The sequence below is a fragment of the Tachyglossus aculeatus genome, chromosome 27, assembly GCF_015852505.1.
Source record: "Tachyglossus aculeatus isolate mTacAcu1 chromosome 27, mTacAcu1.pri, whole genome shotgun sequence".
Taxonomy (NCBI): Eukaryota; Metazoa; Chordata; class Mammalia; order Monotremata; family Tachyglossidae; genus Tachyglossus; species Tachyglossus aculeatus.
Genome location: NC_052092.1, coordinates 760,277 through 772,981, shown reverse-complemented (window position 1 = coordinate 772,981; position 12,705 = coordinate 760,277). Strand labels below are relative to the sequence as shown.

Sequence of the window (12,705 nt, the reverse complement as noted above, 5' to 3'; positions counted from 1 at the left end):
AAATGCCATTATTATTAAGATCGTGAGCTCCCCATGGGACAACCCCATCACCTTGGATCCTCCCCAGCGCTTAGAACAGTGCTTTGCACAAAGCAAGCGCTTAACAAATGCCATTATTATTAAGATCGTGAGCCCCCCATGGGACAACCCCGTCACCTTGGATCCTCCCCAGCGCTTAGAACAGTGCTTTGCACGAAGCAAGCGCTTAACAAATGCCATTATTATTAAGATCGCGAGCCCCCCATGGGACAACCCCATCACCTTGGATCCTCCCCAGCGCTTAGAACAGCGCTTTGCACGAAGCAAGCGCTTAACAAATGCCATTATTATTAAGATCGTGAGCTCCCCATGGGACAACCCCATCACCTTGGATCCTCCCCAGCGCTTAGAACAGTGCTTTGCACAATGTAAGCGCTTAACAAATGCCATTATTATTAAGAATGTGAGCCCCCCGTGGGACAACCCCATCACCTTGTATCCTCCCCAGCGCTTAGAACAGCGCTTTGCACGAAGCAAGAGCTTAACAAATGCCATTATTATTAAGATCGCGAGCCCCCCCATGGGACAACCCCATCACCTTGGATCCTCCCCAGCGCTTAGAACAGTGCTTTGCACAAAGTAAGCGCTTAACAAATGCCATTATTATTAAGATCGTGAGCCCCCCGTGGGACAACCCCGTCACCTTGGATCCTCCCCAGCGCTTAGAACAGTGCTTTGCACGAAGCAAGCGCTTAACAAATGCCATTATTATTAAGATCGCGAGCCCCCCGTGGGACAACCCCATCACCTTGTATCCTCCCCAGCGCTTAGAACAGTGCTTCACACAAAGCAAGCGCGTAACAAATGCCATTATTATTAAGATCGTGAGCCCCCCATGGGACAACCCCATCACCTTGGATCCTCCCCAGCGCTTAGAACAGTGCTTTGCACGAAGCAAGCGCTTAACAAATGCCATTATTATTAAGATCGTGAGCCCCCCATGGGACAACCCCGTCACCTGGGATCCTCCCCAGCGCTTAAAACAGTGCTTTGCACGAAGCAAGCACTTAATGCCGTTATTATTAAGATCTTGAGCCCCCCATGGGACAACTCCATCACCTTGGATCCTCCCCAGCGCTTAGAACAGCGCTTTGCATGAAGCAAACGCTTAACAAATGCCATTATTATTAAGATCGTGAGCCCCCCATGGGACAACCCCGTCACCTTGGATCCTCCCCAGCGCTTAGAACAGCGCTTTGCACGAAGCAAGCGCTTAACAAATGCCATTATTATTAAGATCGCGAGCCCCCCATGGGACAACCCCATCACCTTGTATCCTCCCCAGCGCTTAGAACAGTGCTTTGCACGAAGCAAGCGCTTAATGCCATTATTATTAAGATCGTGAGCCCCCCATGGGACAACCCCATCACCTTGGATCCTCCCCAGCGCTTAAAACAGTGCTTTGCACGAAGCAAGCGCTTAACAAACGCCATTATTATTAAGATCGCGAGCCCCCCGTGGGACAACCCCATCACCTTGGATCCTCCCCAGCGCTTAGAACAGCGCTTTGCATGAAGCAAACGCTTAACAAATGCCATTATTATTAAGATCGCGAGCCCCCCATGGGACAACCCCATCACCTTGTATCCTCCCCAGCGCTTAGAACAGTGCTTTGCACGAAGCAAGCGCTTAACAAACGCCATTATTATTAAGATCGTGAGCCCCCCATGGGACAACCCCATCACCTTGGATCCTCCCCAGCGCTTAGAACAGTGCCACTATTATTATTATTATGTTCCCTCCCTTAGTTCCCCAGGCAACCCTGCCAACCGTCCCCACCCCATCCCTTCTGGGGCCCGGCGCCAGCAAGACGCTCCAAAGTCATCCGGCGGCAGGGAGGGCCCGGGGGTGACTCAGTTCTCGACAAGTCAGCGTGGAAGGGGGCCTGCTCCCTCTGTGCCACCCCTAACCCGCCCAACCGCGTTTAAAACCAGAACGGGGCCGGCCTCCAGCCCGCCCCGAAACCCGCAGGGTGGAGGGAGAGAGTGGGCATCCCCCCGGGCTGCCCGGGCCGGAGGTTTGAGGGATGATGCCATCTGTTTGTCGCCTCACTGGCTTCCTGAAGTCGCCCAACACCCCCCGTCTCCCATCTTCTCTTTCCCTCCAGAAGATGGGAGGCTATTTGGGTGCCCCGTGGCGTGGCCGAGGCCCTCCGGGGAAGCGGGAACGTTCGGTCTCACGGTCAGGAGGCGTTGCCAACGTCGGAGGTTCAGGCCGCTTTGAGAGGCAGCCACGGGGTAGCGGTGACAGCCGGGAGTCGGAAGGTCGCGGGTTCTGATCTCGGCTCCGTCCCTTGCCTGCTGCGTGACCTTGGGGAGGTCGCTTCATTTCGCCGGGCCTCGGTTCCCTCGCCTGTAAAATGGGGATTGAGACCGTGGGCCCCGCGGGCTCGACCCCCATCTGCCCGTATCCGTCCCGGCGCTTCGGACGGAGCCGGCCACGTGGGAAGCGCTTGACGGGTACCGTCGTCGTTGCCGATTTATTATTATTTAAGGGAAACTCAGGAGAGGCCGGTTGGTCAGTTTGGGGCTGCTTTATTCGGTCGGTTGGTCGCGAGGCCGGCTGGAGTGGTGGGGGGGACCCCGGGAACCGCCGCCCCCGGTCTGTCCCCCGCCTGCGGCCCCCACTGGGCCGTCCCGTGCCCTCCGAGGAACGGGAACTTTGGGCTGGCCTGTGGGGAGCCCAGCGGGGTCTCCCACCGGACCCCCGTCCTCCCGAGGAGCGGCGGGGAAGACGGGAGCTCTCGTCCCGGGAAGAGGTGCGAATCTCTGGGGTCAGACCCTCAGGAGTCATCAAAGTCCACCCCGCTGGGCGCCTTCTTGCTGTGGACAGGAAGGAGGAGAAAGTGAGGGCTCCGGCCTCCCCGGGGAGTTCATTCACTCACTCAATACTCTATTTATTTTACTTGTACATATCTGTTCTATTTATTTTATTCTGTTAATACGTTTGGTTTTGTTCTCTGTCTCCCCCTCCTAGACTGTGAGCCCACTGTTGGGTAGGGACCGTCTCTATAGGTTGACAACTTGCGCTTAGTACAGTGCTCGGCACACAGTAAGCGCTCAATAAATAGGACTGATTGATTACTGGGTGCAGGGCACTGGACTACAGGGGAGAGGGGGCTTGGTCCCGCGAGGATGGGAGCACGGGAGCGGCGTGGCTTAGTGGATAAGAGCTCAGGACTGGGAGTCCGAAGGACCTGGGTCCTCATCCCGGCCCCGCCGCTCGTCTGCTGCGTGACCTTGGGTAAGTCACTTAACTTCTCTAAGCCTCAATTACCTCCCCCGTAAGATGGAGATTAAGGCTGAGCCCAGTGTGGGACAGGGGCTGCGTCCAACCTGATTAGCCTGTATCTGCCCCAACACTCAGTACGGGGCCTGACCCGTCGTAAGCGCTTAATAGTGCTAACGGTGGCATTTGTTAAGCGCTTACTATGTGCGACGCACTGTTCTAAGCGCTGGGGGGGATACAAGGTGGTCAGGTTGTCCCCCGGGGAGGCTCACGGTCTTAATCCCTATTTTCCAGATGAGGGAACTGAGGCTCAGAGAAGTGACTTGCCCAATGTGGTGGAGCCGGAATTCGAACCCATGACCTCTGACTCCAGAGCCCGGGCTCTTTCCACTGAGCCACGCTGCTTCTCTACCAATACTAACGATGGCATTTGTTAAGCGCTTACTATGTGCGACGCACTAAGCGCTGGGCGGGGGGATACAAGGTGATCAGGTTGTCCCACAGCGGGGCTCACGGTCTTAATCCCCATTTTCCAGATGAGGGAACTGAGGCTCAGAGAAGTGACTTGCCCACGGTCACACAGCGGACGTGTGGCGGAGCCGGGATTCAAACCCACGACCCCTGGCTCTTTCCACTGGGCCCCGCTGCTTCGCTAACCGTGGGCTTAACAATCAATCAATCAATCATATTTACTGAGCGCTTCCTATGTGCAGAGCACTGTACTGAGCGCTTGGGAAGTCCAAATGGGCAACATATAGAGACAGTCCCTACCCAACAGCGGGCTCACAGTCTAAAAGGGGGAGACAGAGGACAAAACCAAACATACTAACGAAATAAAATAAATAGAATAGATATGTACAAGTGAAATAAATAGAGTAATAAATATGTACAAACATATATACAGGTGCTGTGGGAAAGGGAAGGAGGTGAGATGGGGGGGATGGAGAGGGGGACGAGCGCTTAACAAATGCCAACCTTCTTCTTCTTCTTCTTCTTCTTCTTACCTCTTGAAGCCGGGGTTGATGAGCGATTCGCCCGGCATCCTCTTCCTGGTCCCGGGGCCGCCTCTCCGGAGCTCCGGGTCTGCGGGAAGAGGCGGGAAGGGACACGAGGGGGGCGGGGGGACAGGAGAGGGGACATCCCGACCGGACCGGCTCAGCGTCTCCGACTTCCCACCCGGACCGCCGCTCCCTGCTCCCTAGAGCCTCTCTCTGGATTATTTATTTATTTTACTTGTCCCTATCTATTCTATTTATTTTATTTTGTCAGTACGTTTGGTTTTGGTCTCCGTCTCCCCCTTTTAGACTGTGACCCCACTGTTGGGTAGGGACTGTCTCTATACGTTGCCAATTTGTACTTCCCAAGCGCTTAGTACAGTGCTCTGCACAGAGTAAGCGCTCAATAAATGCGATTGATGATGATGATAATAATAATGATGGCATTTGTTAAGCGCTTACTATGTGCAAAGCACTGTTCTAAGCGCTGGGGAGGTTACAAAGTGATCAGGTTGTCCCACAGGGGGCTCACAGTCTTAATCCCCATTTTACGGATGAGGTCACTGAGGCCCAGAGAAGTGAAGTGACTTGCCTAAGGTCACACAGCTGACAATTGGTGGAGCCAGGATTTGAACTCATGACCTCTGACTCCAAAGCCCACGCTCTTTCCGCTGAGCCACGCTGCTTCTCCCAATGATGATGATGATTAAAGACTCCGTCCTGAACCCAGGGGTCTGAGTTCCCCGCCGAAGGCTCCTCACCAGTTCCTCCTTGGAGCCGTTAGCTCGGGTCATAATAATAATAATAATAATAATAATAATAATGAAGGCATTTGTTAAGTGCTTACTATGTACAAAGCACTGTTCTAAGCGCTGGGGGGATACGAGGTGATCAGATTGTCCCACGTGGGGCTCACAGTCTTCATCCCCCTTTTACAGATGGGGGAACTGAGGCTCAGAGAAGTTAAGTGACTTGCCCAAGGTCACACAGCAGGCATGTGGGAAGTAATTTGTACTTCCCAAGCGCTTAGTACAGTGCTCTGCACATAGTAAGTGCTCAATAAATATGATTGATGATGATGTGGCGGAGCGGAATTCGAACCCATGACCTCTGACTCCAAAGCCCGGGCTCTTCCCACTGAGCCACGCTGCTTCTCTATGAGCGTCCAACCCAATTTGCTCGTATCCACTCCAGCCCTCGGTGGACGCCCGGCATTTACAGAGGAGCAGCGGGGCTCAGCGGAAAGAGCCCGGGCTTTGGAGTCAGAGGTCATGGGTTCGAATCCCGGCTCCTCCACTGTCAGCTGTGCGACTGTGGGCAAGTCACTTCACTTCTCTGGGCCTCAGTTCCCTCATCTGTAAAATGGGGATTAAGACTGTGAGCCCCCCGTGCGACAACCTGATCACCCTGTAACCTCCCCGGCGCTTAGAAGTGTTTTGCACATAGTAAGCGCTGAACAAATGCCATCGTTATTATTATTATAGAGTAACAATAATAATAACGATGGTATTTATTAAGCGCTTACTACGTGCCAAGCGCTGAGGTCGATGCACGTGGGGCTCACAGTCTTAATCCCCATTTTACAGAAGAGGTCACTGAGGCTCAGAGACGTTAAGCCCGAGGTCCCACAGCAGACGAGTGCTTAACACCCCAACAATAATAATAATTTTATTAACAATATATCAAGTAATATAACAATATAATGCACTAATCACTACACTGATGGAATAATTTATTAATAGCGATATTATTAATAATTAACGGTACTTATATTATTATTATTATCCCTGGTCTGGACCTCAGGCTGCGCTTTTAGACTGTGAGCCTACTATTGGGTAGGGACTGTCTCTATATGTTGCCAACTTGTACTTCCCAAGCGCTTAGTCCAGTGCTCTGCACATGGTAAGCGCTCAATAAATACGATTGATGATTGATGATGATGATGATGTCTCTATATGTTGCCAACTTGTACATCCCAAGCGCTTTGTACAGTGCTCTGCACACAGTAAGCGCTCAATAAATACGACTGATTGACCGTCTCTATATGTTGCCAACTTGTACTTCCCAAGCGCTTTGCACAGTGCTCTGCACACAGTAAGCGCTCAATAAATATGACTGATTGGTTGATTGACTGTCCCTATATGTTGCCAACTTGTACTTCCCAAGCGCTTTGTACAGTGCTCTGCACACAGTAAGCGCTCAATAAATACGACTGATTGACTGATTGACCGTCTCTATATGTTGCCAACTTGTACTTCCCAAGCGCTTTGCACAGTGCTCTGCACACAGTAAGCGCTCAATAAATACGACTGATTGATTGATTGACCGTCCCTATATGTTGCCAACTTGTACTTCCCAAGCGCTTTGCACAGTGCTCTGCACACGGTAAGTGCTCAATAAATACAACTGATTGACCGTCTCTATATGTTGCCAACTTGTACTTCCCAAGCGCTTTGTACAGTGCTCTGCACACAGTAAGCGCTCAATAAATACGACTGATTGACTGATTGACCGTCTCTATATGTTGCCAACTTGTACTTCCCAAGCGCTTTGCACAGTGCTCTGCACACAGTAAGCGCTCAATAAATACAATTGATTGATTGATTGATTGACCGTCCCTATATGTTGCCAACTTGTACTTCCCAAGCGCTTTGCACAGTGCTCTGCACACAGTAAGCGCTCAATAAATATGACTGATTGGTTGATTGACTGTCCCTATATGTTGCCAACTTGTACTTCCCAAGCGCTTTGTACAGTGCTCTGCACACAGTAAGCGCTCAATAAATACGACTGATTGACTGATTGACCGTCTCTATATGTTGCCAACTTGTACTTCCCAAGCGCTTTGCACAGTGCTCTGCACACGGTAAGCGCTCAATAAATACGACTGATTGATTGATTGACCGTCCCTATATGTTGCCAACTTGTACTTCCCAAGCGCTTAGTACAGTGCTCTGCACACGGTAAGCGCTCAATAAATACGACTGATTGATTGATTGACCGTCTCTATATGTTGCCAACTTGTACTTCCCAAGCGCTTTGTACAGTGCTCTGCACACAGTAAGCGCTCAATAAATACGACTGATTGATTGATTGATTGACCATCTCTATATGTTGCCAACTTGTACTTCCCAAGCGCTTTGTACAGTGCTCTGCACACAGTAAGCGCTCAATAAATATGATTGATTGACCGTCTCTATATGTTGCCAACTTGTACTTCCCAAGCGCTTTGTACAGTGCTCTGCACACAGTAAGCGCTCAATAAATACGACTGATTGACTGATTGACCGTCCCTATATGTTGCCAACTTGTACTTCCCAAGCGCTTTGCACAGTGCTCTGCACACAGTAAGCGCTCAATAAATACGACTGATTGACTGATTGACCGTCTCTATATGTTGCCAACTTGTACTTCCCAAGCGCTTTGCACAGTGCTCTGCACACAGTAAGCGCTCAATAAATACGATTGACTGATTGACCGTCCCTATATGTTGCCAACTTGTACTTCCCAAGCGCTTTGTACAGTGGTCTGCACACAGTAAGCGCTCAATAAATACGACTGATTGATTGATTGACCGTCTCTATATGTTGCCAACTTGTACTTCCCAAGCGCTTTGTACAGTGCTCTGCACACAGTAAGCGCTCAATACGATTGATTGATTGATCGTCTCTATATGTTGCCAACTTGTACTTCCCAAGCGCTTTGCACAGTGCTCCGCACACAGTAAGCGCTCAATAAATACGACCGATTGGGGAGGGGAGGGAGGCGCTACCAGCGCTCAGAACAGTGCTTTGCACATAGTAAGCGCTTAGAGAAGCAGCGTGGCTCAGTGGAAAGAGCCCGGGCTTTGGAGTCAGAGGTCATGGGTTCGAATCCCGGCTCCACCACGTCTGCTGCGTGACCTTGGGCAAGTCACTTCACTTCTCTGGGCCTCAGTTCCCTCATCTGGAAAATGGGGATTGACTGTGAGCCCCACGTGGGACAACCCGATTACGCTGTATCCCCCCCAGTGCTTAGAACAGTGTGCTGCACATAGTAAGCGCTTAATAAACGCAAATAAATAAATGCTATCGTTATTATTACCTGGCATAAACAGCCTCGGCCCAGTCGGAGAGGACTTCTTCCTGGGACTGGCAGCCACGGCCTCCACAGCTGCGGGGAGGGAGGGAAGGTTCGTCACGGAGGCCGGAGTCGCCACGGGGACCTCGGGAAGTTGGGGGACGCCTCCCCACGCGCCCCCGACCCCCTGGGGGGAGTTTCAGGCAGAAACCCCTCACCCTGGGCTTCAAGGCCGTCCATCCCCTGGCCCCCTCCTACCTCACCTCCCTTCTGTCCTTCTCCATCGCAGCCCGCACCCTCCGCTCCTCCGCCGCCAATCTCCTCGCCGTCCCTCGTTCTCGCCCGTCCCGCCATCGACCCCCGGCCCACGTCCTCCCCCGGGCCTGGAATGCCCTCCCTCTGCTCTCTTCCTCCCTTCAAGGCCCTGCTGAGAGCTCACCTCCTCCAGGAGGCCTTCCCACACTCAGCCCCTTCCTTCCTCTCCCCCTCTCCATGCCCCCCATCTTACCTCCTTCCCTTCCCCACAGCACCTGTATATATGGATATATGTTTGTACATATTTATTACTCTATTTATTTTACTTGTACATATCCATTCTATTTATTTTATTTTGTTAGTATGTTTGGTTTTGTTCTCTGTCTCCCCCTTTTAGACTGTGAGCCCACCGTTGGGTAGGGACTGTCTCTAGATGTTGCCAATTTGTACTTCCCAAGCGCTTAGTCCAGTGCTCTGCACATAGTAAGCGCTCAATAAATACTTTTGATGATGATGATGATGTATATATGTCTGTACATGTTTATTACTCCATTTATTTATTTTACTTGTACCTATCTATTCTATTTATTTTATTTTGTTAGTCTGTTTGGTTTTGTTCTCCGTCTCCCCCTTTTAGACTGTGAGCCCACCGTTGGGTAGGGACTGTCTCTAGATGTTGCCAATTTGTACTTCCCAAGCGCTTAGTCCAGTGCTCTGCACATAGTAAGCGCTCAATAAATACGATTGATGATGATGATGATGATGTATATATGTCTGTACATATTTACTACTCCATTTATTTTACTTGTACATATCCATTCTATTTATTTTATTTTGTTAGTATGCTTGGTTTTGTTCTCTGTCTCCCCCTTTTAGACTGTGAGCCCACTGGTGGGTAGGGACTGTCTCTAGATGTTGCCAATGTGTACTTCCCAAGCGCTTAGTCCAGTGCTCTGCACATAGTAAGCGCTCAATAAATACGATTGATGATGATGCTGATGTATATATGTCTGTACATATTTATTACTCCATTTATTTATTTTACTTGTACCTATCTATTCTATTTATTTTATTTTGGTAGTATGTTTGGTTTTGTTCTCCGTCTCCCCCTTTTAGACTGCGAGCCCGCTGTTGGGTAGGGACCGTCTCTAGATGTTGCCGACTTGGACTTCCCAAGCGCTTAGTCCAGGGCTCTGCACGTAGTAAGCGCTCAATAAATCCGATTGATGATGACGGGGGCACCTGCCAGGCGCCGCTCGAGCCCCCGGACCCTGTCCGCCAACTGGAGCATCAGGGCCCGCAGCCGCGGCCGGGCCTCCGAGTCGGGCAGCTTCGGCAGGTCGACGGTGAGGCCCGGGGGGCCCCCCGGGAGCCGCAGGGAGACCCCGCTTCCATCGTCTCGCGGGGTCAGGGAGACGGTCTGTTGCTCGCAGGCATCTCTGGGGGCGAATGAGGTGGGCATCAGGTCCCCCCGGGGCTCCCCCGGCCCCCCTTTCCTCGCCCTGCTGCTGCCTCGGCCTCACCTGAATCGAGCGGCGAAGTCCTCAGCGGGCGGCAGTCCATCTTGAGATTTCTGTGAGGACTGATAATCATCATCACGGCGTTTATTAAGCGCTGACTATGTGCCAAGCGCCGCTGTAAGCGCTGGGGAGGTTGTCCTCACAGTCTTCACCCCCATTTTGCAGGTGAGGGGACTGAGGCCCAGAGAAGTGACTCGCTCTGATAGTCGGCGGAGGCGGGATTTGAACCCGTGACCTCTGACTCCAAAGCCCGGGCTGTTTCCACTGAGGAGCGTTTGGGGGGCAGGGTGACCCCCCTCACGAGTGCCAACTTTGGGCTAAATGGCGAACGGGCCCCGGCTCCCCTGCTCTCTCCCAGCTGGCCGAAGGCATTCATTTGATCGTATTTATTGAGCGCTTACTGTGCGCGGGGCACTGTACTGAGCGCTTGGGAAGTACAAAAAAGCAGGGCCGCTTTTTCCTCACCACGGTGAGGGATTTTCCAGGGGCCAGGGATTCCGGGATCTGCCGATCCGGCTTCGGGGAGGGGAAGGGAGAAGGCAGGGGGTCTAAGCAGTAGCCTTGGGGGGTTCCTTAGGGTGGTCCTGAGGGCCCCGGGGGACAAATGAAAGCCGGGGAGGGAAGCGGGGTGCGGGGCACGACCACGACTATAATAATAATAATAATAATGATGGCATTTGTTAAGCGCTTACTATGTGCAAAGCACTGTTCTAAGCGCCGGGGGGGGATACAATGTGATCAAGTTGTCCCACGGGGGGCTCACAGTCTTAATCCCCATTTTTCCAGATGAGGGAACTGAGGCTCAGAGAAGTGAAGTGACTTGCCCAAGGTCACGCAGCAGACTTGTGGTGGAGCCGGGATTCGAACCCATGACCTCTGATTCCAAAGCCCGGGCTCTTTCCACTGATTAAATGAATGAACAGAGTTCCAGGTTGTTCTGGGGGTGGGGTACATGGGGACCAGGAAGCCCACTGTTGGGTAGGGACCGTCTCTAGATGTTCCCAACTTGGACTTCCCAAGCGCTTAGTCCAGTGCTCTGCACACAGTAAGCGCTCAATAAATACGATTGAATGAATGAATGAATGAAGAAAGGAACAGGCATTTCCTCCCCACTTCGCAGGTGAGGAAACTGAAGTACAGAGAAGGGAATGATGGCGATGATGGTCTTTGTTAAGCGCTTACTATGTGCCAAACGCTGCTCTAAGCGCTGAGGTGAGCAGGTTGGGTCACGTGCCCAGTGCCCTCAGCCACGTGCCCGGCCCCACCCACTCACGCTCCCTTGAGCCACGTGCCGGCCCCCCCCCACGTGCCCTTGAACCACGTGCCCAGCCCCCTCACCCACGCACATGCGCCCTTGAGCCACGTGCCCAGCCCTCCACCCACGCCCATGCGCCCTTGAGCCACGTGCCCGGCCCCCCACGCGCCCTTGAACCACGTGCCCTCCCCCGCCCACACGCATGCGCCCTTGAGCCACGTGCTCTGCCCCAACCCACGTGCCCTGCCCCCCACGCGCATGCTCCCTTGAGCCACGTGCCCTGCCCCCTCCCACCCACGCGCATGCGCCCTTGAACCACGTACCCGGCCCCCCTCGTCCCACCCACGCGCCTGCGCCCTTGAGAAAGAGCCCGGGCTTTGGAGTCGGAGGTCATGGGTTCGAATCCTGTCTCTCCCACGTATCTGCTGTGTGACCTTGGGCAAATCACTTCACTTCTCTGAGCCTCGGTTACCTCATCTGTAAAATGGGGATGAAGACTGGGAGCCCCACCTGGGACAACCTGATCACTCTGTATCCCCCCCAGCGCTTAGAACAGTGCGTTCCACATAGTAAGCGCTTAACAAATGCCAACATTACCCGCCTCCCCACCCACGCGCCTGCGCCCTTGAGCCACGTGCCCGGCACCCCCCCACCCACGCGCCTGCGCCCTTGAGCCACGTGCCCGGCACCCCCCACCCACGCGCCTGCGCCCTTGAGCCACGTGCCCGGCACCCCCCACCCACGCGCCTGCGCCCTTGAGCCACGTGCCCGGCCCCCCGCCCACGCGCCTGCGCCCCTGAGTCACGTGATCAGGCCCCTCGGCCCCCTCACCACGCGCCTGCGCCACAAGTCACGTGATCAGGCCCCTCGGCCCCGCCCCCAAGCGCGCCTGAGCCTCGAGTCACGTGCCCGTCCCCCGAGTCACGTGCCTGAGCTTGAGTCACGTGCCCGTCCCCTTCACCCACGTGGCGGTCCGTGCTGTGGGCGGAGACGGTGGTGGCCCACATGTCGGCCGCGTCCGTCACGCTGGGGTCGGGGGGACGGGAGAACGGGAGAGGCGGGTCAGGCCGGGAGATGGAGGGGCCGCCCCCGCCCCGCCCCCGGCCCCGGCCCCGGCCCCGGCCCCCCGCCGCGGGCGCCCACCAGACGCCGAAGCCGCCCTCGCCGCCCGCCTCGGGCCCGTCGCAGTAGCAGAGGTAGCGGGGCTGCCCGGGGCCCGACGCCCGCACGACGCACAGCGCAGGACCCGACGACGCCGCCATGCCCGGGGCCGACGGCGACGCGCCTCCGGGCGGGGGAGGGGGAGGAGGGAGGGAGAAGGGGCGGGGCCCCGACCGGAAGTGCGCGAGGGACC

General features: G+C 54.1%; 1 protein-coding gene across 1 annotated transcript; it reads right to left on the bottom strand.

The window, feature by feature from the left end:
- Window positions 1-2,557: 2,557 nt before the first annotated feature.
- PAXX (PAXX non-homologous end joining factor) lies at window positions 2,558-12,613 on the bottom strand. Its single transcript, XM_038767914.1, has 7 exons — window positions 12,495-12,613; window positions 12,281-12,377; window positions 10,100-10,158; window positions 9,819-10,015; window positions 8,346-8,414; window positions 4,272-4,350; window positions 2,558-2,861 (listed from the first exon to the last, which is right to left on the bottom strand). Exons 1-7 carry the CDS (start codon window positions 12,611-12,613, stop codon window positions 2,822-2,824), a joined length of 660 nt encoding a protein of 219 aa, XP_038623842.1. The 3' UTR covers window positions 2,558-2,821.
- Window positions 12,614-12,705: the final 92 nt, after the last annotated feature.